Below are 27,508 nucleotides of genomic sequence, written 5' to 3'. Positions count from 1 at the left end.
TGTTATTGATTATTACATTCATAAAAATGCTAACAGAAACCTAATTCAATGTCTTTATTTTGACTGCAACAGCCCAAGAGACATTGTTGGTTGTGGTTTCAGTCTGTAGATTACTCAAAGACTGCAGATTACCCAAAACACACCTTTTACTGTAAATCGATTTTGAGTCGGATCATCAACTGGCATGTGTTTCAATGTCCATTTGCCACTTACCTTGGGGCCTTGAAAACCTGGCACTCCCACACCGGGCAGACCAGGGTCCCCCTTTTCCCCTCTAAACCCAGGGCTGCCTGGCTGTCCGGGCTGGCCTGGCCTTCCTGGTCCTCCAGGAGAACCTTTAGTACCAGAAGGACCTGCGGAAGAGAGTGCACAGCTAGTTCAGCAGGGGACTGCAGCACCGAACAGCAGCACACACACACACACACACACACACACACACACACACCTGGGAGGGGAAAGAACATTCTACAGGCGGTCATTTAATGTCGCAATTGTGTGAACAGTTATTGTAGTTCAGTCTGTGCTAATCCGTCCTGCTTCACTGGATTAAATTGTGTGTGTGTATAATTATATATATATATATATGATATATAGATATATAGATATACACACACACAATTATATATATATATATATATATATATATATATATATATATATATATATATATATATATATATATATATATATATATATATATATATATATATTAGAAAAATAGATGGGCTTCAGTGAGTTACAGGAAAATAATTCCATGTAGGGTTTCTGCGACGTCATAAATTACATACCCTTGTGATGCTAATATTAAGAAGACGAGGTTCAGCAGTTTTTTGTTTTTTTAACATAGTGTTTCAGTGCTGTACAGACGTTCTATGTCGTTATCTGTTCGTGCTTCAGCTTTATTTGGATGATTGTTTTGAAGTTTCTCTTTACATAAACTCACACACACACACACACACACACACACACACACACACACACTGATGCACAATGAAAACGCAACAGTCTAAATTTCACATCAATAGCTCATTGGGCACATACATAATGTTATTTACATTTTAAATAGTGAGCAGTTAGGTTTGTTGGTTGTTTGAGTACTAAGGTTACTCAAGTCATGTCATTTCATTAACGCCAGGTTTGGTATTTGAGTTGAGTTAAAATTGCCAAACATTAATTAAGAATCTGTATGAATAGCCATTCGAAAAGACACGATTTTAATTAATGCAAAAACAGCGAAAGATACGACCATGCCCCACTTGAGTAATGAAGATGGCCTGGTTGCTATTGGCATGATTGAAGGCGGGATAATGCAAGACCACACAGTGCTAGGATTACAATTACGTTGTTTGCAACTATTAGCCAAGGGAAATATCTACCAATGAGAAAAGTTAACCAGACATTTGGAGGTAAAAGTACATAAATGGGTTTGGTATTTCTAAACTGCAAAATTGTGAATTTCAGTTGGTTACAATACTACAAATTCACACACACTTACTCCTACATATAGTTTTTAATTGTATTAGTTTAACCCTATTGACCAGAAAAAAAGTCATAGTACAGTTTGCCTTTTGTTCCGAGTGTTCCATAAATGGCGGTACCTACCAGGGAAGCCCATCTCTCCCATGACACCCTTCTGTCCTGGAATGCCACTGGATCCAGGCTGGCCAGGGTTTCCTGGGTCTCCTTTGGGACCTGGAGAAGAGTCGAGGGAAGAGGAGTTACCACGGGGATAAAATCATGCTGAAGTTCTGTGGATGATGCCAAGAACTGTTCATTTAGAATGAAAGGGGTTCTGATGATAACTTACCTCCTGGACCTGGTAATCCCGGGAGACCATCCTGCCCTGGCAATCCAGGGTCACCAGTTAGACCGGGGAAGCCCTTCTGACCAGGCAAACCAGGCGAGCCTTGAGAAAGAATAAAACACGTGAAAAAATATCCAGCCTAGGCATCTGCCTTGGTTATAAAAATGCATAGGAATGGATAATACTTCGGGGTGCTTCTGTGAGACGATCGTCTCAAAATAATTAGTACCCAGAATTGAACATGGAAATATTTGACAGTGAAGCAGGAGAAGAGAATCTCACCTGGCAGGCCCGAGTTTCCTTTCTGCCCCTTGTACTGCTGACCGGGGTCCACTTGTGCAGGAGGGCCAGGCAGGCCCGATTCACCCTTGTCCCCTTTCCCTCCAGGGAATCCAGGGGTTCCTTTCTGACCGGGATAGCCATCGTCACCTGAGCAAGGAGGAGAAATGAGCCGCAAAACCCAAACAACGACAACAACAACCACAACATTACACACTGCAGCTAGCACTATTCTGGGACCTGTAAAACACACTCAAAATGTGTACATGCTTCCGTTTAGTTTACTACCACTAAGCATCATACACTGGCACTACACATTGAAACACATATATCCCACCTTATCATTCTGCATTGGTAGTGAATGGATAACAATATTACCATTTAATATTAAGCCATTCACTTAATATTTAGCTAAACTCATCCACTAAATTCATTCAGTAATGTACCAATTGTCTCATACTTCTTGAACAGTTTATTTCTAGTACATGGTACTAAAACAGGGAGTAGTGCTTTAAATGGAGAGAACTGTTTTACCAACTCTTAGCTAGTTGTCCCCTAAATCATACGTCTTTGTGAATGTACTACACTGGACAACAGCAGTTACTTTACATGTCCTGAGCAGACCGCACTGTAAAGCTGTTTTTGTGCATCAAGACTTTTATAATGTGTTTTCATGTTATATTTTGGACTGGACCGCTTTAAGTTCTTTAAAATGTATGCTGCCATTAGAACAAGATTCAAGCTTCTAGTCCTGTCCCATGAGCTTATAGTCCTATTAAGGAATGTACCAGTTCTCTACTAGAAAGCTGATTGGCCCAGAGGGTTACAATGACTTTGAGACTCACCTTTGGGTCCGGGGAATCCATTGGCTCCAGGGTTGCCTGGGGGTCCCTGTGGGCCTGGTGTTCCCATCACACCCATTTCACCCTTCGCACCTTAGAGGGGGAGAAATCCCAGGTCAGTCCACCCATTCCTGGCACACGCTCCAGCCTCTTTAAATGACATCCTGCACTATAGCACTGCTTACTGGCAAGGTCTAATCTAGACAGTGGCCCTCAAGTTTAGAATTGAAACAACTGAAGAAACATTCAAGCAGCTGTTTGTTCAATTGCTTCAATTGAATTAGCCTAACCAGCATCTGTCACACTGCTTAATGTAAATAGATGAATCCAAATAATCAGCTTGTGACACACTACATCTTTATAACATACGGGAGGCAAAACAAATGCATGGACAGTTTGGAAATGCTGTGAAGCCCTGAACCATTCTAGAAAACCAAAAAAGTATAGCGCAAAATAACTGCAAGTATACAGGATATATTACACAAAAAAGATATTTTGATCATCATCAATAACAATAAACAAAACCAACAGAAAGTAGAACAACTACATTTGCTCATTGTGAATGGGCTGAAATAAAAGTGGTAAATGAACAGAGATCTTAAAAGGGAAAGATCTTTTTAGCCATAACGTTGAGGTTCCTCACAGTGGAGCTGCGAGCTTACCTGGCAGTCCCGGCAGTCCGTCTCTGCCGGGCGCGCCGGGCGGGCCTGAGGATCCCAGCTGGCCTGGAGCTCCAGGGAAGCCGGGGCTACCACGGTCACCAGGGGGGCCAGGGATGTCCAGCCCAGGGGGGCCGGGGTCACCCTTCTCTCCGTTCCTGCCTGGAAATCCTAAGCAGATTGGAAAGTGTTTGTATTAGCATAGCAGTGGAAGACTTCATCTTCGTGCTTCTATGAAACTGTCTAAAACAGAAGGCAAGGCTGCTGATAAAACTGCATGTCAGTAAATACAAATCAGAGAGAGATTTAAAGGCCATCGTTGCCTACTGTTGTTTCCCAATCTGCTGTACGTTGAAGCGAACACCAATATGATGTACTGTAGGTTGGCGAGTGTGACTGAAGTTGATTGACTGAGCTCCATGTACTGAAGTTGTAATTAATTCTGTAGAGTACTTTGCACACCTGCATTTTACCTGTGGAGGACTGTCTCAACAGCGTGAAGAATGCTGTACCCACTCCCCAGAGGAAATGTATTAACAGAACCAAGTACAATAACAATCTGATTTATAAAAACATGCAATGATAGTATGCAGCCACCAAGTGGGGCTATGCACAAAAAAATAACAATTAAAAAGAAATATTTAAAAGGGAATATTTTCCCCTCAAAATACATGCATGTATATTTCTCTGTTCAACAAAAACCTAGCTGGATAAACCACACAGTACCTTGGTCACCTGAGGGTCAAAGGGTCAGCAATTAGGGACCACCAGGAAGTTGAGGCACCAAGAAGTTAGGAGTTTCAAAACAGGCCAGAGAGCCGATATAGGTTATAAAACAGGGTAAAGCGCATAAAAGGTTAGAATATTATAGAACTACAAATCTAAATATACTGTACAGTTTAAATATTGGGTCTAGTTAACCCCTCAAGGACCGGGAATATATTTGAAAATCTGCTATGCCAATTATTGTATACTGTGCATACCGATCCAGTCCTTAAAGGGTTAACACTTTAAATAACACCAAAATATTAGCGTATTGTTTTAGTGAATCATGTAGTAGAAAATAAGGGTACACATGCTCATTAGAAAGGAAAAACCCTAATTTGCGTGGAGTGAAGCCAAATATTGATATCTGAAAAAGAGGTAAACTACTTGCTGTAACAGGGAGCTTCCATGAAAATCTGATTCCAAAAGAATGTGTGTAAGCTTGAACTACAACTCATGATTGAGTAGCAGGGAGCAGCAGACACTTAATTTATATCTGATGTATATGCATGTTCATTGAAGTGGAGAACCAAAAATTTCTGGAGATAACACTGCAAGTGCTAATAGGTATTACTGATTTGGCAGGGGGCATTTAGTAAATATCTTTGTGTCCCATATTTAAACACAAGTCAAACATTTTAAATCCGATTTGTCTGAAATGCTTGCTTTTGTTTGTTTAGTTATGCAGAAAATTCACCCAAATCTGCTGAATTAGTGTATATGCTTACACTAAAATGTGCGATAGATATCAATATTTAAACTAGCAGTTTCCAAAACACACTGAGATGTAAAGTCTGTAAAAGAAATACAGAACATGCAGAGAGAGAGAGAGAGAGAGAGAGAGAGAGAGAGAGTTAGTAGCAAGAGGTGGTTAGAGTATATATCCATTCAAAAGTTCATAGTTTCTAAGCACAAGGCTATATGCACACAAACACACAATCCAGTATACCACAGAAGTGCATGTTAAAATGACGCAGTTCCTTCTCAAAGCCCTTGTGAATGCTGCTGAAGTGAAGACGCGTAATTCATGTGAGCCGATGTGCCATCCTGTGGTGCATGTGCTTTAGTGAAGACGCGACACAGTAAAACACCAATATAAGTAAGTAAATTCTCCCAGGCCATATTCCAAAATACGCCAGTCAAATGCTGAGCAATAATAATGTAATCTTAAAACATTTATTAAAACACACACACACATTTATCAAAAGGTAATTTCTAGCTTGAATTTGAGTATGTGTGCACGCTCTGTACAGCTTCCTGCATTCAATAGAATTTCCACACACACACGAGTCGGTTTGATCAACCTACCCCTAGATAAGACTTAAGATTTTACTGGAGCAATGGAGGAATCCCCCTGGAATATGTGGCTGTTGGAGTGCAGGGCGATTGCCGAGTGCTGTCATTTTAAATGTTTTCTTATACCATTTACATGTACTGTCTATGATTAAGGCTACGATTTTGTCACGGAGGTCACGGAAATCGTGAAAAATGTGAATTTGAACAAAAGTCTGTGAAATCTTGGAAATGGATGTAAAATCACATTTGGTTAGGCACTTCCTTTAAAAATGCAGTATGTCATGCACTGAAAGTACAAATCTGTGAGTGTGTAAAATGTTTGGTTGTGTATGCACACAGCATTTACGTGTAGCAGTGTAGGTCAGCAAATGAGATTTGTATTTTGTAGCTGAGTGAGCATGTAAATGAACACAGATCGTATGTTACTGTAAACTCTTGGTTGTGATCTTCACATACATACAGCACTTGTTTATTTAATTTTTTAAACAAAAAAAGTGGGCTTGCATCTTCAAAAAGTATGAATCAATACATTACTTCTTTCATACACTGTAGTGTACAAGTAGTCTGTTGAAAATACCTCACCTTTCTCTAAAGCTAAACATTGATAAACAATACTTCAGACTGCCGTTGAACATCCTTTTTTTATTTCTTGCGAACTTGATTAAAACGAGAGGTTGATCTGTTTTGTAGTCCATTTTTCTGATCTTTGTGATGTCCCGCTTCTTGGACACGGTGCCTGCCTGTGTGATTTGACTTTAACTGTTTTTTTTTTTTGTTTGTTTTTATTTTTAAAAGGGGCAGTGCTCTGTAGGCTACTCAGAAACATGTTGTTCTTATTATTGAAGAAAATATATATATATACCGTTTCATTTTGAACATGGCAATAAAACCAATTGGACATGTACATTTAAGCAGGACACGCACAGAGAAATAGGAACACACAGTTTATTTTAGACACAGTCTGTTTCGCTACGCGGCCTGTGTGAAAGCCTGCATAGTACAGTATTCTAAAAATCATATATATATATATATATATATATATATATATATATATATATATATATATATATATATATATATATATATACACACATACATACATACACACACACACACACATACAGTACTGTGCAAAAGTTTTAGGCAGGTGTGAAAAAATGCTGTAAAGTAAGAATGCTTTCAAAAATAGACATGTTAATAGTTTGTATTTATCAATTAACAAAATGCAAAGTGAGTGAACAGAAGAAAAATCTACATCAAATCAATATTTGGTGTGACCTCCCTTTGCCTTCAAAACAGCATCAATTCTTCTAGGTACACTTGCACACAGTTTTTGAAGGAACTCGGCAGGTAGGTTGGCCCAAACATCTTCGAGAACTAACCACAGTTCTTCTGTGGATTTAGGCAGCCTCAGTTGCTTCTCTCTTTTCATGTAATTCCAGACAGACTCGATGATGTTGAGATCAGGGCTCTATGGGGGCCATACCATCACTTCCAGGACTCCTTGTTCTTCTTTACGCTGAAGATAGTTCTTAATGACTTTTGCTGTATGTTTGGGGTCATTGTCATGCTGCAGAATAAATTTGGGGCCAATCAGATGCCTCCCTGATGGTATTGCATGATGGATAAGTATCTGCCTGTACTTCTCAGCATTGAGGAGACCATTAATTCTGACCAAATCCCCAACTCCATTTGCAGAAATGCAGCCCCAAACTTGCAAGGAACCTCCACCATGCTTCACTGTTGCCTGCAGACACTCATTCGTGTACCGCTCTCCAGCCCTTCGGCGAACAACCTGCCTTCTGCTACAGCCAAATATTTCAAATTTTGACTCATCAGTCCAGAGCACCTGCTGCCATTTTTCTGCACCCCAGTTCCTGTGTTTTCGTGCATAGTTGAGTCGCTTGGTATGGCTTTTTGGCCGCAAGTTTTCCATGAAGGCCACTTCTGACCAGACTTCTCTGGACAGTAGATGGGTGTACCAGGGTCCCACTGTTTTCTGCCAATTCTGAGCTGATGGCACTGCTGGACATCCTCCGATTGCGAAGGGAAGTAAGCCTGATGTGTCTTTCATCTGCTGCAGTAAGTTTCCTTGGCCGACCACTGCGTCTACGGTCCTCAACGTTGCCCGTTTCTTTGTGCTTCTTCAAAAGAGCTTGGACAGCACATCTGGAAACCCCTGTCTGCCTTGAAATTTCTGCCTGGGAGAGACCTTGCTGATGCAGTATAACTACCTTGTGTCTTGTTGCTGTGCTCAGTCTTGCCATGGTGTATGACTTTTGACAGTAAACTGTCTTCAGCAACCTCACCTTGTTAGCTGAGTTTGGCTGTTCCTCAACCAGTTTTATTCCTCCTACACAGCTGTTTCTGTTTCGGTTAATGATTGTGTTTCAACCTACATATTGAATTGATGATCATTAGCACCTGTTTGGTATAATTGTTTAATCATACACCTAACTATATGCCTACAAAATCCCTGACTTTGTGCAAGTGTACCTAGAAGAATTGATGCTGTTTTGAAGGCAAAGGGTGGTCACACCAAATATGGATTTGATTTAGATTTTTCTTCTGTTCACTCACTTTGCATTTAGTTAATTGATAAATATAATCTATTAACATGTCTATTTTTGAAAGCATTCTTACTTTATAGCATTTTTTCACACCTGCCTAAAACTTTTGCACAGTACTGTGCATATATATATATATATATATATATATATATATATATACACACACACACACATACATACATACACATATATATATAAACTTTGGTGTGAAACGACCTTTAACTAAGTTTTGTACTCAAGTAACATTTTAACTTGTCAGCAGTCAAAAGCAATAGTCTTTATATTACTGGTTTTGGTGTACTATTTAAAAGCTTGTGTATGTTGATATAGCTAAAGCTAAAGCTACATTATTTGGTGGCCTTTCCATGAATTCTTGTTCCCCCCCCCCACACAACTCAACCAAAAATCACCATGCCAAAATCATAGCCTTATATATCATGTACATTGTAATGTATTATTGCAGCTGTTCTGTGCGTCCCCCCAGAGAGGTGAGCCTCGCATTTTGAGACCCCCTGGCAGAGGTTAATCAGATTGACTCCTCTTCAAAATCCAGTTAAAACCCATTGGATCCTGACTGCTGTACAGGTTGAAAAACAACCTACAGGTTCAGATTCTAGAGCCTCTTCGTGCCCTCCTTTAAGAAGTCCTACACAAGCTACTTCATTGAGAGGTACCTGGTGGGCCGACAGGTCCGGGGGGCCCTGAAGGTCCGGGGGGGCCCTGAATACCAATCCCTGGGGGGCCTGGGGGGCCACGGGTTCCTGGTGTGCCAGGAATACCACCGTCACCTGGGAATACACAAACAGAATTCAGTGTGGATGAATCATGCATTCCGACGGCATAAAACTGTTCACAATGAGTTTGTTGTGCATTTGTTTGTGGACCAGCTTATCCTATTTATGGGCTAGAGCAGGTAGAGCTTCATCTTTCTCTATGGTTTGCAGTTTTTGAAACTCTGTGTACAAGCGTATATAATATAACACATAGAAATGAAGCACTCACCTATTCTTTGAAGTTTACATGGTCTGGAGCACATATATTCTTATCACAGATAGGGTAACAATAATCATCATCATCTAAAACATTCAGGTGAGCCATCTTGTGGGTAGGGGAATTTTTATACATTTGAAACACATTATAATGGTGTTTTGATTTCATTTATTTACTGTATCTATAGGATTAATACTAATCGATTTTTTCAGTGCATTTTTACCTTTAGGCCCTGGTGTTCCATTGAAGCCTGGGCCCCCTGGCTGGCCAGGGGATCCAGGGAATCCAGGGTCTCCCTTGGGTCCTGGGAATCCCTTCGATCCTGGAGTTCCTGGGAGGCCTGGAGGTCCAGGAAGGCCAAAGCCTGGCTCTCCCTAAAAACAGACCGTTGTCAGAATCAGCTTTGTCTTGGAGGCAATAGCTTCAAAATTACTGCAATAAGTGTTTGTTTTTCTTGTACAATATCAACAATCAAATAGGACCTTAATAATAGAATACAGTTGTGTGCCAAGTATGAAGCCAATAATGGAAAGCGTTTTTATAGTGGGGATACTAAAGTCACATGACCAACGCAGAATATATGAAGCTGGCATCTCAAATGGTCTGTGAGATATCAGTAGTTAAGATTGTTGCAGTGAAGTCATGTATAGGCTGTTTAACAATCAATCAAATTGATCAAGCAAATAAAAAGATTAAATGAGTTATAGCCTGAAAATATGTAGATCTGCGCAGTTAGACTAGGTTTCTGTACCCAGACAGTCAATGCAAAGAGAATCTGAAGACGTTTATTGCAAATGTATAGTTCCAGTGGGTCACAGAATGACAGAGAGCTGTGGAGCAGGTGTCTCTCCCTTACCTTGGGTCCCGGGGAGCCTGGTGTCCCAGGGAACCCATCGAGGCCTGGTCTGCCTGGGTTTCCTGGTTGTCCGGGTGGGCCGGGTGTTCCTGGGAAGCCTAAGCAGATCACACAACCTCTTGTATTTCATTCAGCTCAATGTTTGTTCAATTAGAGCAGGGGTATCCAAATCACAGCCCTGGAGGGCCATGCCCCTAGGTTTAAAAGGTAATAAACTACTTCAGGGTCTGGAATGAGATGTATTTGGTTCAATTAAACAGTTTAGGACAGGATGGGAACAAAGACCAGGACTGGAAGGGCCAATTTTGCCCAACTCCCGTATGCGGGGGTCCAAATAGCATTTTTTATAAAACACATTGTCAATAGAACTGGAGGAGCTTTTTTCTATGTCCCTGAAGGGATTCTTCTGTAAAAGGTTACCATGGCAATAGATTGGAATTTCATATTTGGGTCCAGCCTACTGGAATGAATAAGACCTACAGAAGGCGCGTTGCTGTCTTGTGTTCTTGCCCACTGTCCCACTCCATGTCTATCAAACTGTTACCTTTTTGTCCGGCGAGTCCTGGAAGACCTATACCCGGGGGGCCGGGGTCACCCTTCTGTCCTCCCACGCCTGGGAAGCCTGGCTGTCCTGGCTGTCCTGATACACCTTGACCAACACCACAAAACAGGTCTTTAAAACCAGCTCCTAAGCCTTCAAACATTACTCAAAACAGTCAAGTAGACACTAATACACTGATTAAGTCATGGAACCAATATGATAAGTGGTTTTACACATTCCCCTTGCAATTTCTTGCCGTTTGCCATCACGCTGAAGTTGTCTGGTGTTCTGGTGCACCAATATTGAGTTGCCATCTAAAAGTCCACCTGACTAAGTTGTCTATTAAAGTGCCAGGACTAAACACACTTCCCCATTCCATTCAAATCATTGGACAATAGGGACCATTCAACTCTGCCACCCCTCCCTAGTGTATCATATACAAAGATTATGACAATTTGCCATTCACTTATGAAGTCTCTGGAATCATGTTTGACAGAAAATATTTTTTTGCACTGTTACTATTCTCAAATAGGACATGCTCTCTTTATACAGCCATTAGATGACATTTGTAAATATGAACATTTGGCCAGAGACAAACAAATGTGGCACCGAACAATGGAGAATACTGCTAATGAAACCTTTATTGAGGTCCACATGAACAGGGTCTGGAGATTCCACAACACTGAAAATACAAAGTCTGAATCTCAAATAGTTTATGAGATATTAATGGCTGAAGTTCAATACATCAGTACATAAGCTGGAGCAACAGAGCCACTCACAAACCTGTTTCTCACATTAAAAAGTGTACAACAATTAATCCAACTGGTCCCAGGGTTCAGGAGAGGTCGTCTTACCTGGACTCCCTGGAAACCCGGGATCTCCTGGCGGCCCTCTTGGCCCAGGAGAGCCCGGTTCTGACATTGTTTGGCCGGAGTCTCCTTTAGAACCTGGCAGGAGAAACAAGCAGGAGTCAGAACAACACTAAGTTATTTTTGGTGCCAGTTGTGCATCATCCAGTAGAACCTATAATGCAACAAATTACATTATATTCTAAAAAGAATTCAACGTTCTTCCTTTGCCCTAGATGGCAGCAGCAACCATGAAGGTTGTCCTGAGACAAAGCTGCGTTTGCCTGGGACCGATCTTTATGAACCATTGCATGGCAGTCTGAGCCAATACTGGTTTAATAAGACATACCCGAGCTTGTTATTTATACACTGTGGTTAATCAAGCTGGTATCAAAACCTGGAATGGGTGAAATTGCAATGCAATAGGTTTATTATTTCCATCCCTCGGCTGGAGAAATTAGAGCCAGCGCTTATGAAAAAGCATAACAGTGAGCTACATGCATGACACATACATTACATGTAAAAAGGTGCGAGATGTCTAGCAAAGAGGAACACATCGAGATCATTTGGATGTAATCTATAGGGTGTGGCCTCATTTTAACAGAGCATTCTTGGCATAACATATGATATTGCCTATGGTGCCTGACATACCCTGTATGTAAAAAATATGACATATGTAGAAGCAGTCCAAATCTGAGGGAATATATGCAAAAAACTGAGTAAGTAGATATTGGCGGAGTGTTTGGCGAAGCATCTTGTATTTAGTATTTGTATTAATAATGGCTTATTATTATTATTATTATTATTATTATTATTATTATTATTATTATTATTGTTATTATTATTATTATTATTATTACATTTCTTGTAAATCAAGTAAACAATCATACCAAACACATGTATGGCTTAAGTACTTCAAATTTACTAGCATTTTTAAAATCAGTCAAATCTTTACAAACTTACAAAAACATTACATGAGACCTGAGAATTAACGCCTACTTTTTGTAGGAGACAAAATCTGTTCATTTTACAAAACTAGAACCGAACCACTAAGTTATATATTTCAGATCACTTTAGCAGTCTGTTTATGATAATTATGATGATGACGTAGCTGTAGAATACGGTGACTCTGTGGAAGACTGCGAATTCCGTGATTTCCATCATCCTCAGATTGGGATGGCCTATACATATGTAGGTTAGGGCGTGTTAATAGTTTAAAGTTAAACGTTAAATGATTCAATTTGTTTCCATCTGAATGACACATGCTAAAGAATGTTCAACTGGATAAAGTATGCACTAACAAAGATGTATCACAACTGGATAATTGGATGACTAGTTCTTTATATGTATATAAAATTCATGTCATACATATGTAGACAGGCAGACAGCCAACTCTTTATAAATCCATATTCTGATACTGAATAACTTGTGCTAAATATACAAACCAACTGGATTAACAGTCCAAAACTACTATGAAAAACAGGTTTACTTTTTATTGAAAGTGTCTGTATATGACACTTTATACATTTACTCTTCTAAACGTAGATATACAGCTTCCATTTTACTGTCCGGATCATTCAGCTAAACAGCATCAAGTGAAAATCCTTCGGACAGGTTTTCTGTTAAGCAGGGTAAGTGTTTGAGCAATGAATAGGAAGAAGGTGTTCCTATTCATTTCTTGAGTGGGGGGGGGGGGGGGGGGGTCTCCCCTGTGTGTGTCTCACCTCCCAGACCACCTATAAAGCTCCTGCTATAGTAGCTGTCCCCAGCATTGGGGCAGGGGAGGCATTCTCCAGGGTGTCCTGTCAGCAGTGTTAAACACAGCGTCAGCACCCGAGCACAAGGAAGAGCCATCAAAACCAATGAGAGCAGTGCCAAGACAGGGTCCCGAGTCACAAAGCTTTAAAAGTGCAAACCAGCATTTTCAATTCCATTTCCTTTACCCCCTTTTCATTGGTCTTTGCTTGGATTTTATACTTCAGTGTGGGATATAATTCAAAAGACAACGTCATAGAAGTATAAGTGTTGCTGTTATTTCCTGGTACCCATCACTTCCTGTGCTGTAGTTCAGTCACATGTCCTACCACACAGGAAGTGACTTGATACCAGTTCAGGATAGTACCTTTTTTTAAATTACAACATTGTAATTTTGTACATGTATAACCTGAATTAAAGTATAAAAACGTCACATCAACAAGAAAACAGGCTACCAATGACAATGTTATGAAGCGAATGCTGCTAATACTATTAAGGGGCAAGGCAATTATTTGTATTACCTTGGCTAACGTTCTTCTGTCCGTTTTGATTAAATAAGTACAGTTTGAAATACGGTGTGATATTTCTAAACTGTTGACTACTTTACCACTTAAGGACTACCAAACTTTCTCAAAACATACATTATGTTCAGTTACTCATGAAGTTAAAGCTTTGTGAACAGGGCCTACTGCAGCAAAAGAACAAACACACAAGCAAAGACATGAATTACAATGAGAGACAACACTTAACTCAACAATCACAAACTGCACAAAACAGGACACACTCATTCTTAATATCAACTTCGACTCAAATACAGCTCTGCAGAACGTCCTGGTGACTGTAAAAGTAGGAGAAAGTGAACGTACAGAAATGAGGACGCTGCAATGCAATGGGAGTGAAGCGCTTACCTGGAGCTCCGGGAGAGCCCGGACGACCAGACACACCCTGGACCCCCTTCTCTCCTGGGGAACCCTGGGGCCCGAATCCTGGAGGGCCCATCGGACCCCTCTCCCCAGGGAAACCTGAAGGTCCTGGATCCCCTGGAAGACCTCTTTCTCCTTTGAATGCAACAGAACCCTTCAAAAAAATATTCAAATATTCAGTGTGTATGATCAGAAGTTTCTCCCCTCACCCAGAAACTTTCTGAATCCTCAAAAGCAGGGGCGTAGTATGTGAACACATGAGCTGGAAACCAAGAAAAGGCTGCTCATGATCCTGTGTCAATTGGCCCAATACAATGCTTGTACTGTAGTTAATTGGCAATGCATTCTGGATTTCTATTGACTACAGGACTTGTTTTACTGCATTTTCTTAGACAATTTGACATTTTAAAAGTGGTTTGGTTTAGGAATTGGGCTGTATTTCGGGCTTGTTTAAATTCTCGGTTTACCAAAAAAAGATAAACATTCTATCATGTAAAACGCCTACCATACTCCCCAGTAAAAGATAAATAAAACTCACGGGATCCCCTTTGGCTCCGGGACTTCCTGGCTGGCCGTCCCGACCTGGCGTCCCATCCAACCCAGGCAGGCCCGGTGACCCCGGGAATCCCGAGTCTCCTTTGTCGCCCTTCATCCCGGGGAGCGCGATGGCAGTGCCGGGATCACCTTTAGGACCAGGAAAACCAGGAGTGCCTGGCATGCCGGGCAAACCCTGAAAACAAGCAAGAGAACGTCTTAGAACGTCTCAAAATCAAAGCCTTTCAGTGTGTCTGATGAGAGATCCCACCTTCACGAGTGGTGTAGTAGGGTGCCTAGAGGCCATGCTATTCGTGTTCTGCTTGATACTGAGGAGGACGGAGCAAACAGAATAGCATTATGGGGTAAATGAAGATACAGCCTTATATCATTTGTTTAAGAGGGTCGTCTTGTATCAAGTTAGCTCTGAATTGTTATATAAAGGCTGTAACAGTTGAAAGGAACTGTGACGCCTGCTCCAAGCGCTCTGCATCAGAAAGCACTGAAGACAGAGGGGTATATTCAACTGATCTAAAACAGTGGCAGATCTGGTGTCAAAGTTAGTAAAATATCAGAAGTTTAAATGGTGATGGAATTTAAATCCAATTGAATAGTAAGTTCAACCTTTAGAAATCTATACAAACCCCCCCAAATTCTATTTTATACTGCTTAATTATTAAAAGTAAGTAAAAAATCCAGCTATATTTGTTTTCTGATCATTACCAGCCTGTATTTAGACCACTGTCAATTAGATCACAGCAATATTTTGTGCGTTTGTGATTTGCTTAAAACAAACAAAAAAAAAAAAAAAGTAAAGTTGCCATTCTTACAGCGACATAGCAGAATAAGTAGTAATTCTCTTATTTACGTAAATGAGAAGATACAAGGTAGGCCTGCCAGACACTCCAAGGCATTGCTTCAGCATTCAAAAGAATGAATGACTTACTGGAGGACCCACAGGCCCCGTTCCACCTGGGAACCCTCTGTCTCCTTTCTGCCCGTTGAATCCAGGAACCCCTAAAATAAAAGCAGCAGAGTTTAACATTCACACATGATTCTTGTGACAGTAGAGCCATCTGCATTTACTCAGTCTTCTGTCCTTTGCTTAACCAACAGGCCATTGTTCCAAGAGAAAAAGCGACAGCTGTTGAGTTTCCACACTGTTGCCCAACCTTCCATATTAAAAAGATCATAGCTGTAGTGTTCCAACCCCCTTACCCCATATCATAATATTCCTCTAACCAACGGCTACATTGTTCCAAAGTACTTATTTATTAATGTATTTACAGGGTCTACCAGGTGACTCCAGGAAATAAATTAAGATAGAAAACGCATCTACAACTATATTGTATGGCAAGACATGCAGTATTCTTTAGTATTACTAAAAAGAAAAAAATATAAAAAACTTGCTTACAGTAACCCATGCAGTCTCCATATCTCAAGTCTAGTTGTTTTGGTCTCTGAATAGGAGTTAGAGGTCAAAGCACCTGGCTACGAACAGGGCAATGCAGGGATAGTTGTTTATTTTGCTTTACACAATCCTAAACTCTAGCCCTACTCAGCTGTAGAGCCATTACAAGTAGATTCTCTGTGAACCCAAGTTGAGTCCCGCAGGCGTTCAGCAACCCTGACAGCCCCAGTCCCTCCTCCCGCCTCACCTGGGGTCCCTGGTAGTCCTGGGGGTCCTGGGGGACCAGGCACTATTTCAGAGTCACCAAAGCAGTCGATGCAGGTATCGCCCTTTACACCTGCAACAATGTGCACATGTTCAATATATCACAGTACCTATACACCTTTAAATTTAAGAGCTTGCTAAAAAGGTAAAACATTTTCAATTTTCAATCAATCTCTATATAACAGTTTAAAACTACAGTATAAATATTTACTAAATAAAACCAGGAGGAAAAAAAAAGACTAATGTTTTCTCTCCGACTTGAAAGTTACAGGTAAATGGAGCCTTACAGTTTAGTGCCATCATGACAAATGGGGTACTAAAAGACACAAGGCCATATTCAGAAACACTTGTGTGAATTCTCACTTTAAGTGTGTTTTCTTAATATGGCAAATCATTATCTAAAGGGTTGTTTCAGAATATGGCTATCTGAGTGTACGGTAACTGTGTGAATATATCTGGTGATGTGGAAGGGTTACTGTACCTTTCTGTCCTGCCTCTCCAGGAAATCCTCGCTCCCCCACCTGCCCAGGTAAGCCAGTAGGACCGGGCATGCACAGGACATCTACAATAACAAGCAACAGTCGTCAGCAAGGAACCACTGAACAAAGCACAAGACACTGAACAGTGCAGTGCAGGGACTGATTCAGAGCCTACTGCATCGTCCCATCAACGATGCAGGGGACACCGTTCAAAGTTACAGGCAAACCTGAAGTTAAACAAACTTAAAAGGAAAAGTGGTGCAGTCTTTTTTTTTTTTTAGCAGTTTAGTTTTAATAAAACAAAAAAATCAAAGCTAATCCTTCTTGTGTACCCACTGTTAATGCTTCAACAGAGACATTCAGAAATATTTTCCACCGTACCTATGCAATACATTTACTAGGGCGTGGTCAATATGCCTCAGTGGACATTACAGGCCATCGATTATTGATTAAATCCAGTTAGAATTTGGGATGACTGCTAACTGGTGATGATGTCATCATCTTACCACTAGAACAGTGATTTCTTGTGCAATTTCTTGATTTCATTGTGTACATTTTATAGCCACACACAAATTCGTTCATACAAATGACGTCATTTTTCCCTTTTGCTCCGTTTCTGAGGGAGGGTGGCGCGTCTACCTGGAGTGGTGCCTGCAGTCCCTGGAAGGCCCGGCGGGCCAGCACGGCCAGGATCTCCAGGTCTCCCATCGAGACCAGGAGGGCCGGGACGAGAAACTCCAGGCGGGCCCTCGTCTCCCTTCTGCCCGCGCTCTCCGGGGTAGCCAGGCGGACCACGGTTGCCAGGCAGAACCAGGCCTACGTCAGAGAATACCACAGAAGTGATTAAACGTTCCTGTCTGCGTGTACCACTACATTTGAATACATAATTCTGTGTTCTGTATTGTTTTTGATTAGAATTATACAGAACACGAAGATAATTAAACAGGCAAAAATATGATATACAATATTGTCAAATGATGAAACAAAGAATCCCTTTAATTTGATGTATTCATACATTTCTCAGAGAGAGAAATACAAAATAAAACTAATAGACAACTGTTTGGAGTAATGCATTCTCTGCTAAAGATACAACAACTTCTAAAGAAAGTGATGTGAGAGTTTTAGGCTTAGGAAGCCCTTGAGAATCTGAGGCACTGTACCACAGTGAGCCAGAACTAGTCAAACCCAATGAGGAAAAAAAAGAAAAACCCTCCCCTCACTGCTGCACCTTACTGGGAACCTTATTAATAGTTTAGAAATTCTTCTTACCAGGAGAACCGGGCTGACCAGGAGGACCTTGCAAACCTAGATTGCAAAAAAAGAAAGAAGTTCTAATTTTGTATATAAAAACACCATGAAACCATGAACCAGCAAACCATGAAGGGTAAGGTACAGTATATCATTGTTTCTCACAGAAGCATTGCTGGCACACCTGTCAGCACTGCCACTGATGCACAAAGCACCCTCGACTCCTTTCTCGTAATTGAGGAAGGACAATGAAACTTGCCTTTCAAAAAAGCCTGGTGTCACACACTCAGATTGGTACCAATTGTGGACTGCAATACCTAAGGTAAAATTGGGTAGTCCAAGATTAGAGCTAGCGGTGTCTGTGAAACCAGCCCATAGGGTTTAGTACATTAACACATACATCACACACACACACACACACCACCCAGCACACCACACAGCACACTTCCTAGGCAGCATTGAGAGTTTAAATATTGAAATTATATATTGAAATACAAAGTAGTGGGCAGAGCCAATGGTGGGCTTATCAAGTCTCACTCATACTTTGACAGTGTTTAAATGTTTCTTGATTTAGTGCATCATAAGGAAAATGTACTGTATTGATAACAGTTACACGGTAAAGTACAAATAGAACAGCTAATAAACTAATTACCCAAAAAAAAAAGGAGAAAGAATGTAAGGGGATGCAATATCTCTAGCCATCACTGTAGCCATGCATAAAATAAAAGCAGATATTTACCAGGCAATCCACTTTCACCCTTCTGCCCAGGGAATCCTGGGAATCCATGATCGCCTTTCTGTCCAACTGAACTAGGGTCACTGACAACCTGAAAGAAACAAACAGCACGGCGTCAGTATGAACAGCCCCTGCACAGACTGCAGGACTGGGGTGAAAACAAGAAATCCACAGATAATACATTCAGGCAATATACTTACAATTCCAGGAGGGCCAGGGTAACCACGGTCACCCTTCTCCCCCTGAAAGAAAAGATAAACACCAATTAGTTAATGTGCAAACATACGAGACACGGCCTTTTAATAGGACTTCAGAGGGACAAAGAACAATAGCACTGAGCTGATGATCAGGAGTTCATCAATAAGCTCGTCAAGCGAGCATTAAAAAAACACAGAAATGTTCATTCAATAAAGGTGCACGTTGTGCTGTGGCACTCTAAACATATTTCTAGGTACCAGAACAGCATTGTCTACAACAGTGTTCATTAACAAAATATATGTTCAGTCAGTACAGTACTGCGCCACACAATTCATTAATAAAAAGGGTTCCAAGTTACGGATTGTCTAGCCGTCAGCCCTAAATCAAAAGCAGCAGATTTATTGTGGTGCTCAATGATGGCACATGAAGCGACAGACAGCCCAGAGTCTCAGCTCTGTGAGCAGGGCCATGCTGCTGTTGAAAGAACCTGCCAGCTGAAGTAAAGAAGTCTGCTGGCCCAGCAAATGGAGCCTGGCTTATCAGGTAAAGCAGACAGAGTCCCTGATCTCAGTCACTATCACCTATCTAACTCGAAGGGCGCCGACATTCATTGCCAGCAGTTCATGATGCTAAATTGAGTCTGTGAGATTGTTTAGTAGAGAATCTATACTATACACCAGAGCCACAAACAGAGGCGAGTTTACATGGTTTAATAATCAGTTGGGATCATTGAAATAGCAAGACTGTTTAAAACAACATCTAACACTGTGTATGAACGGCTCCTGTTTTAATGATTTCAAATTAAATGAAAGCGCTGTGACTAGGGCTCACCAGCTCGCCGTCTCTTCCTGGTAGCCCAGGTAATCCACGATCCCCCGGCTGACCCTGTGCGGTTAAAACAAAGAAATACATCAAGAAAGAAACACAAGCTCAGGTGTATTCTTTTGCTGTGTGTGTGTGTGTGTGTGTGTGTCTATATCTATCTATCTATCTATACATATACTCAAGTGTTAAGTCATAGAAACAAACATCCAAAACAGGAAAACAAGTACATAATCTGAAAAACAACAACAATGTCATTACTACATTAGGTGGTGGATACAACAGGGAAACTCCAGTTGCAATGACAATGCAGTTGATGCAATTTGTATTATTACAAAATGGATTTGAGAACTCACCGGAAAACCTGGTTCACCAGGATCACCATCTTTGCCAGGCTTCCCCTTTAAAAAAAAAGTAAAATTAAATAAAGCAGGCTTTAGACTATATATATATATATATATATATATATATATATATATATATATATATATATATATATATATAAATAAATAAATAAATAAAGCATTGTAATGTCATTTTCCATTAATTTATCCTAAAATTGAATTCTCAAATATCAATTAGTTCAAGGGGAATCCAACAAACACAAACCTTCTGGGTAGCAAAAGGAGATTCCCTACACCTGTATACAGCTTTGCAAAATACACCCCTAAAAAAGTGGGTCTCAAGGGTGGGGGGTTTAAAAACTGGCATTTCAGCGCCAGCTTCTAAATGTGAAGGTCAAAGCAAAAAACTATATAATACAGTGATTTCAGAGATTTAACTGATGCTGTTACCATTTTATTAGCTTTACCTGTATTACTGGTCCCCATTCTCATGCTGATTATATATATATTTAATTCAAAGTTAAGCAAATATTTCAAACACAATGCCATTGATAAACTGCTACATCCTGGTACTTTTGCTGTAGGTCATATTGTCGGATTTCAGCTAGACCATTGGCATGAGTTTGAACTACAACACAGGAAGTGATTAGGTACCAGGAAACTGCAGCAACTCCATTTAACTGCATAGAGAGTCTGAAATATCTGCACCAGAACTTATGAAATAGAAGTCCAGTGATACTGTTAGTGCCAATAAGAGGAGAGAAAAGGGATTTCAAAACCTTAACACTCATCTGAACCCAGCAATGCCCAGTTTACCTACCCTCTTTCCTGCTTCACCCAGCTCCCCTTTCTCACCCTTTGGACCACCAGGGGGACCCTAAAGATAAGAAAATAAACAGAATTAATGAATTGAGGAAGCCATTTAAAATTGAGTTCAAGTCATCGACATGGCAAGAGGTGGCAGTGAAACTCTTCATGTGTAGAGAGCATTGTCTGTAACAGAGTAGGAGAATCATAGAAGACAGCCGTGTACCAACTGTGAAGGTCTGGTCTGTATCATTGATAAAGCCAGTATGATCTTTCAAAATCCAGATTAATATTTCATTACAGCCTTGACAAGGAAAACTGCATCATTTTAATATAGCAATGGCTGGTTTACCAGACCTTGGTGAGCAGTAATCTTGGACTTGTAAAACCAGCCCTTAATGTCTACAAAGTCTGATTCTTCAGGCAAACACAAACATGCAGCAAACCCATGCCTCCGCTGCCTAGACAGCTCTGTTGACAGTGTTATGGCAGGTGTTGTTTTGGTGTCTGGGTTCTCTGTGCTCTGCTGCCCCCTACTGACCCAATCTAACATTACATATTCATTTTGTAAATGGGGGAAACGTCCTAGACAAAAGTAAATGGAAGTGTATTGAAGACACCATTGCACTGATCCACAGAGCTGCTGTTTTACTTACTGGATAGCCTGGTTGCCCTGGAGCCCCCGGTGGACCAGGTGACCCAACATCACCCTGAAATAAAATAAATTAGGATTCAAAATACAGTCTGAACGACTACATTGAAAAACATATTTAGATAACCTCCTTTATTACATTTGTTATTTTTTTGTTCAAATTTCAAATCTGCTTCCAAAGATTGCATTTTAATGTGCGATATCATCTGTAAAAATTAAAACGATGAATTTAATAGTTAGAAATACTGAAAAAAACGACAAACATTTTCACTAGAATTTTTTCGATGTCTTACTGCATTAATGTGAAAAATAAAATCAGATAAAAAGTGGATTGTGTTTCTGAAGTCTCTGCTTCCAGTCTGTCAGTAACATACATTCCCCACCACATCTATAAATAGGTGAAAATGGCTGTCAATATCAGTTTTATTACACATATCAAAATGAATAATCCAGCGAAATCTGTGATGCTTTCTGTTCATTGTGAGGTGGTGTCAGAGGACACTACTGTAGAGCAATTTTTGGACGACAGCAAAGGGCAGTTTTGGAGGATATTCAATCTAGGGTTTAATAATGATTACTCTATCATTTGGATAAGCACAGATGTTTTCCCAGGGTCCCTGGTACTGAAGGGTGACCCCCATGTCAACACAACACTGACCTTGTCTCCTCTCTGCACCTCGGCCCCGTTGGGTCTATTCTGTTCCCCTATCAACCCAGGGGGGCCGGGGGGCCCCGGCAGACCCAGATCACCCTGCAAACATGAGGAGAGGACAGAGTGTGAAGTGTCATTTACATGTATTGATTTACTAGCTTGAAAGAGCAGGCTCTCCTAAAAGACCAAATCTACTGTAAATGAACCATTTGAAAGTGACACTAATAATGAATTACCTGAAATGTATTGCTTTTATTGAAGTTAATATAAAAAACACATGACAATGAAAACGTTAAAGAATTAGTTAAAAAAAAAAAAAATCATTTGATTTATTGTGTGAAACTTAGTAAAGTCGATTCATTGCTGCTTGGCAAGGGATTTAGAATTCCTGGCAATTGCTTTCAATGTACCGTACTCAGAACTGCAGGGTCCACAAACTTCAAACACATTTTTGAGGTCTATGTCCCCACCTGCTGGTACAAAACTAAATTACAACCAAAGCAGATGCAAAATAAAACATGTGGGAGATATTCAAGCGGCAAGGAGATGGGGTTCATTCCATGTATCACTTGCCTGTTCCTAAAATTAACTTAGCTTTTAAGAAATGAACCCTTTACTATTGTTGGAGTTTAATCTATTTTTAGACAACATTATTATTCTACAATACATTCACGCCCATAACCAACGAACACATGCAATCGTGTTTAACAGGGGTTGAAAATCCTCTTAATCTTACCTTTTCACCTTTAGGACCTTGGAAATTTAAGCCCATATTACCCTAAAAAATAAACAAAATACGGTAAGAAATAGAGATTCCAGGGCCAGGACAGCCTTCAGTGGGAATGGCATGCAGCAAACAAGCTAAAGTCTGTCACTTGTTTCACATTTTCTTCTCTCATTAGAATGTCGTTTTTCTTGTGGATCTTACACTCGACTCCGGCGAAGCCCACTTTTCAGCCACAACACCATAAGCTTACTTTGTGTTACACTAAATACAGCACCCCACCTGCACCTTACTGTGCAGCTCAACAATATGGGGTCAGTGGGGGCAAATAACCTGTAACACAGGAAGTAACACGGTGTGTACTTCAAACCTGTGGCAGGAGAAGTGAACCAAAGTAAAACAAGGAATAGAAGGAGCTTGAATTGTTTCCAAGGGTCAACAGATATGTTAAAGTATCACATCTCACAGGGTGTCATCATTCTACACTGCAGTTGCTTTATTATCGTCGGGGCAATGTAAATTAATGTGAGGACATCCGTGTGTCAAACACCACAGTACGGTACTGCACGTATACTATAGAAAAAAATCTGTGACCATAACTGTGAAACACAAATACAGCATCTGGCAATTTACATCTAGCATCCCAACACAGTTTACTGTGTTAACCCGAAACAGAAATGCAGTTCAAAAAACAAAGAAGTACGCACACTAACGGGCTTTGCAAGTCAGCCTTTGGTAAACATGTTTTTTTAAAAAATGCCTTCAGCAAGAACCCTCATTGAGGTATCAGGGGAAACATATCTACTGAACTTTGTTCCCCACAGTTTTACTATCCTCTGTGTGTAAAGTTATGAATAAAGATCCATCTTACCTTGGGGCCAGGAAAACCAGGGGGACCGGGGGGGCCCTGCAAAACAAATAACACAGCATGAGATCATCCTTAATGAGAACACAAGCCTGGTCAGAGGCATGTGAAACGAGAGCAACAGCGAGAGCGAGATACGCAGATATAGTATGGAGCTCATCATCATACTGCCTGCTTCCACTTATATCTGCAGTTTATAATCTGCAACCAGTGATGAGATCACACACCCCTACTCCCAACAGTATATTCAAAATGACAGCCTTCCATTCGACTTAAATGTTATTTCTGCAGGCAGTGGTTTAAAAACTGCGTTTGTGCTTCCTGAAGAGCGAGCTGGCCATACAGCTACAACTCTAACTGGGGCAGAGAGAGGCTGAATACATGTGTGTGAGGATGTGAAAACAGACCCACCTGATAACCTGGATGTCCTGGGGGCCCAATGGGCCCCGATACACCCTGCGGCCCTGTATTACCCTTGAAAACAAGAGAACACAACATTAACAGCATCCACTACACCGAACTGCTTTTTAATGTACTAGGGGAGCTACTGAGCTCAAAACCAATATAATAATGACATCAAAAAGAATGGTTTGCTTGCATAACTGTTTAAACAGTTAAAGAAATATGCATGCATCTGTCAAACATCAATGCAGTTCTGGAACAGTTAACTGTGAAACACACACAGGGCTCTGTCCTATCCATCTCTCCCCAGTTCTCATACTCTATCTTACCTGAACCCCTGGGAGCCCGGGCAGGCCTGGTTCACCTTTCTGTCCATATTGACCGGATGAGATCAACTCGCCTGGATCACCCTACAAACAGAGAGGCAGCACTGTGAGGCAGGAGAGAGGACAAGGGCACGCTGCAAACAGGCCTTCTGAAACGTTCCCTGTAAGAACCGGCAAGAGACTACAGCTCCGGGATGGCCCAGCATCATAACAGAACCTAACGGAGCTCTTCAGTGTTCTACAGCTCCGGGACGGCCCAGCATCAGAACAGAACCCAACGGAGCTCTTCAGCTCCGGGACGGCCCATAACAGAACCCAACGGAGCTCTTCAGCATTCTACAGCTCCGGGACAGCCCAGCATCATAACAGAACCCAAAGGAGCTCTTCAGCATTCTACAGCTATGGGAAAAAGTCTTGCATCACCTAGAAGTTTAGCATTGAGACAGAATTAAAATAAATAAAATATATGAACATAAAATTTAGATCTTTTATTTAACATGCAATCAAAGAAACTAGAAAATGATATTGCAAAGTGTACCAGAAGCCATAAACAGCAGTACGGTATTTCATACTAGATTTCGAAATATCAGTTTTTCGTAAAGTATATGCAAAACTACAAAGCGGTATGCAATTCAATATGTTAACATAACATTACTCAGCAGGTTTCATTTGACTTTATGAAGCCAAATGTGTTAATTCTATAGGGTGATGCAAAACTATTGACCAATCGCCATGGCCAAAAGCTTCACAATAATTAACTGTCTGCAAACATATATTCATTTAAACTGGTCTATTACGTCATGCATGCACCGATTGAAGGCCCCCACTATACACAATGAGGGGTAGGCAGTGAACCAGCACCTAGAGGTTTCTAGGCTCTGGGATATACATATTGTGTACAGGTTTCCACCATATTTCTTCTACCATATTTTTCCTGGATACAACAACTTCTCTGTATAAAACAGGATATTTTACAACCCTATTCTATTTTACAATCCCCTACACAAAAATAAAAATAATGAAAATAAACTCACCTTGGATCCTGGTATACCAACTGGACCCTGAGTGAAAAAGAAATAAAAAAATATATAAATTATTTCCATTACACGAGAGTAGATGTTAAAACTTCATGCTGATTTGAACTCGGCTCTCGCCAAGATAAGCACCAACTAAGACGTAGCTTTACAGTAAACTAATGTGATCCATATGCGTCTCCATCCATTTACGTTTCCTTCCATATGATGATGTAGATATCCTTCTGTCTGGTGTTAATGGCTGAAGTGTAATGCTGGCTCCAGGGATCAGCTTATTTTGCCTCCCTGGCGCATCAGCACACACAACGGCTGCGATGCTGGCTCCGGGGATCAACCAAAGTGCGGCCTCCCCAGCGCATCAGCATGACAACCGTCTGGATTGAGCTAAGTAGGGTACATCTCTGGGGTTTTCAAGTGGGCACCTTCCATCCTCAGTGTTTCGTCGACTAGCCCACGACACCTCAAGAGGGCTCGACGGTGATTCTGGCGTCCCAGCATCACCCCCCTCCGTCCCCCACTCAACTCAGCCCAGCTTACTTACCTGTCCCCAGCCAGAATCTTTCCGTCTCAACCACAGCCAGTTGCTGCTCCTCTCTGCTGCTTCAGATAAGTTCTTCACTGTGTGACGCAACTCTTGGCCACTGAATCCGACGTCTCTGAGAAACCGGGTTGTAGAGTGTGCCACAAATCCTCGACAACCCACTTCCACTGGGTAAACACGAACTCTCCATCCTCGCTGTTCCGCTTCAGTGGCTAGTTGAGCATACCGCAGTTTCTTCCTCTCATACGCCTCATCTACAGCATCCTCCCATGGCACTTAACTCTACCAGGTGAACAAGGCGTGCTGATCCAGACCACAAGACAATATCTGGTCGAAGGTTAGTGGTGGCAATCACAGGTGGAAAAATAAGCCGTTGACCAACATCTGCCAGCATTTTCCAGTCTCTAGCAGCTTCCAGTTGTCCTGGGCGAGGATTGGTTTTTAACACCTTTTCTTGGTGGTTGCTCTCCTGGGCGGAGGAATGTTGTCTTTTGTGTGTAATGTTTTGATGGAACAGGTGGCAACTTATTGGTCATGTTACGCTTGTCTTCCAATGCTAAGGCCAAACATCGCAGCACCTGGTCATGGCGCCAAGTAAACCGTCCTTGGCTCAGAGCCACCTTACATCCTGTCAAAATGTGCCTTAATGTTGCAGGTGATGAACACAAAGGACATGAGGGATCCTCTCCTACCCAGAGGTTTAGGTTCTGTGGTGATGGGAGAACATCATATGTTGACCTGATGAGGAAACTGATCCTGCTCTGTTCCATTGACCATAGGTCTTGCCAGCCAATCTTGCGTTGTTATATATTAGACCAAAAACATAAGCTCACATTGTCAGTTTAAAATGTTCGGCCTTAAAGTCAACGTATAATTCTTGCATCACACTGCAAGTATCGTAACTTATGACAAATGGGATGTATCTGCCAAAAAGACAACAGCATAGTTTGGATAAACAAACATCACAAAGGCTCCACTTTACAGCAGCCTGCCACCGAGTGGCTGATTCCATTGACTTTCTGAAATTGTTAAAATCCATCACTTGCCATACAGTTGGTTTAACATCAGGTCACTTGAATGCAGCATGTTTTCACTGAGATATAAACAGCTGAAGTAGCAGTGATGGAACTACTGCAGGCGCGCGCCCCTCTCAGGGATTACATGTTGAAATTTCATATACCAGTTCAAAGAGTTATTTAGGTACGGTTACAAAAGGTTGAAGAAAATAACCAGTGTGTTATAATAATAATAATAATAATAATAATAATAAAAACACATTTAAGAAAGGACAGTGTAAACTTCATGCGTTCGACTGCAGTAACTCCAATCCATACTGGATCT

The 27,508-nt window shown here is 41.1% G+C and overlaps 1 protein-coding gene across 2 annotated transcripts in view; it reads right to left on the bottom strand.

Annotated features, from left to right (window-relative positions):
* Positions 1–27,508, bottom strand: part of LOC117412163 (collagen alpha-5(IV) chain-like) — a 72,965-nt gene that overhangs the window by 14,105 nt on the left and 31,352 nt on the right. For both annotated transcript variants that reach the window (XM_058989068.1, XM_034902645.2), the window contains 30 exons: positions 25,627–25,653; positions 24,596–24,676; positions 24,276–24,338; positions 23,871–23,906; positions 23,012–23,053; positions 22,282–22,374; positions 21,628–21,681; positions 20,985–21,041; positions 20,177–20,221; positions 19,830–19,883; positions 19,001–19,042; positions 18,804–18,891; positions 18,086–18,121; positions 17,456–17,632; positions 16,819–16,899; positions 16,321–16,410; positions 15,609–15,679; positions 14,667–14,858; positions 14,114–14,282; positions 11,457–11,549; positions 10,606–10,710; positions 10,062–10,159; positions 9,429–9,579; positions 8,890–9,003; positions 3,588–3,755; positions 2,929–3,018; positions 2,087–2,233; positions 1,808–1,906; positions 1,603–1,692; positions 214–353 (listed from right to left, as the gene is read on the bottom strand). In XM_058989068.1, coding sequence (XP_058845051.1) covers positions 214–353; positions 1,603–1,692; positions 1,808–1,906; positions 2,087–2,233; positions 2,929–3,018; positions 3,588–3,755; positions 8,890–9,003; positions 9,429–9,579; positions 10,062–10,159; positions 10,606–10,710; positions 11,457–11,549; positions 14,114–14,282; positions 14,667–14,858; positions 15,609–15,679; positions 16,321–16,410; positions 16,819–16,899; positions 17,456–17,632; positions 18,086–18,121; positions 18,804–18,891; positions 19,001–19,042; positions 19,830–19,883; positions 20,177–20,221; positions 20,985–21,041; positions 21,628–21,681; positions 22,282–22,374; positions 23,012–23,053; positions 23,871–23,906; positions 24,276–24,338; positions 24,596–24,676; positions 25,627–25,653 — 2,793 coding nt within the window. The remainder of the gene's footprint in view (positions 1–213; positions 354–1,602; positions 1,693–1,807; positions 1,907–2,086; positions 2,234–2,928; positions 3,019–3,587; positions 3,756–8,889; positions 9,004–9,428; positions 9,580–10,061; positions 10,160–10,605; positions 10,711–11,456; positions 11,550–14,113; positions 14,283–14,666; positions 14,859–15,608; positions 15,680–16,320; positions 16,411–16,818; positions 16,900–17,455; positions 17,633–18,085; positions 18,122–18,803; positions 18,892–19,000; positions 19,043–19,829; positions 19,884–20,176; positions 20,222–20,984; positions 21,042–21,627; positions 21,682–22,281; positions 22,375–23,011; positions 23,054–23,870; positions 23,907–24,275; positions 24,339–24,595; positions 24,677–25,626; positions 25,654–27,508) is intronic.

This window comes from Acipenser ruthenus, chromosome 16 (assembly GCF_902713425.1).
Source record: "Acipenser ruthenus chromosome 16, fAciRut3.2 maternal haplotype, whole genome shotgun sequence".
NCBI classification, from domain to species: domain Eukaryota; kingdom Metazoa; phylum Chordata; class Actinopteri; order Acipenseriformes; family Acipenseridae; genus Acipenser; species Acipenser ruthenus.
This window is presented reverse-complemented; position numbering and strand designations above follow the sequence as displayed.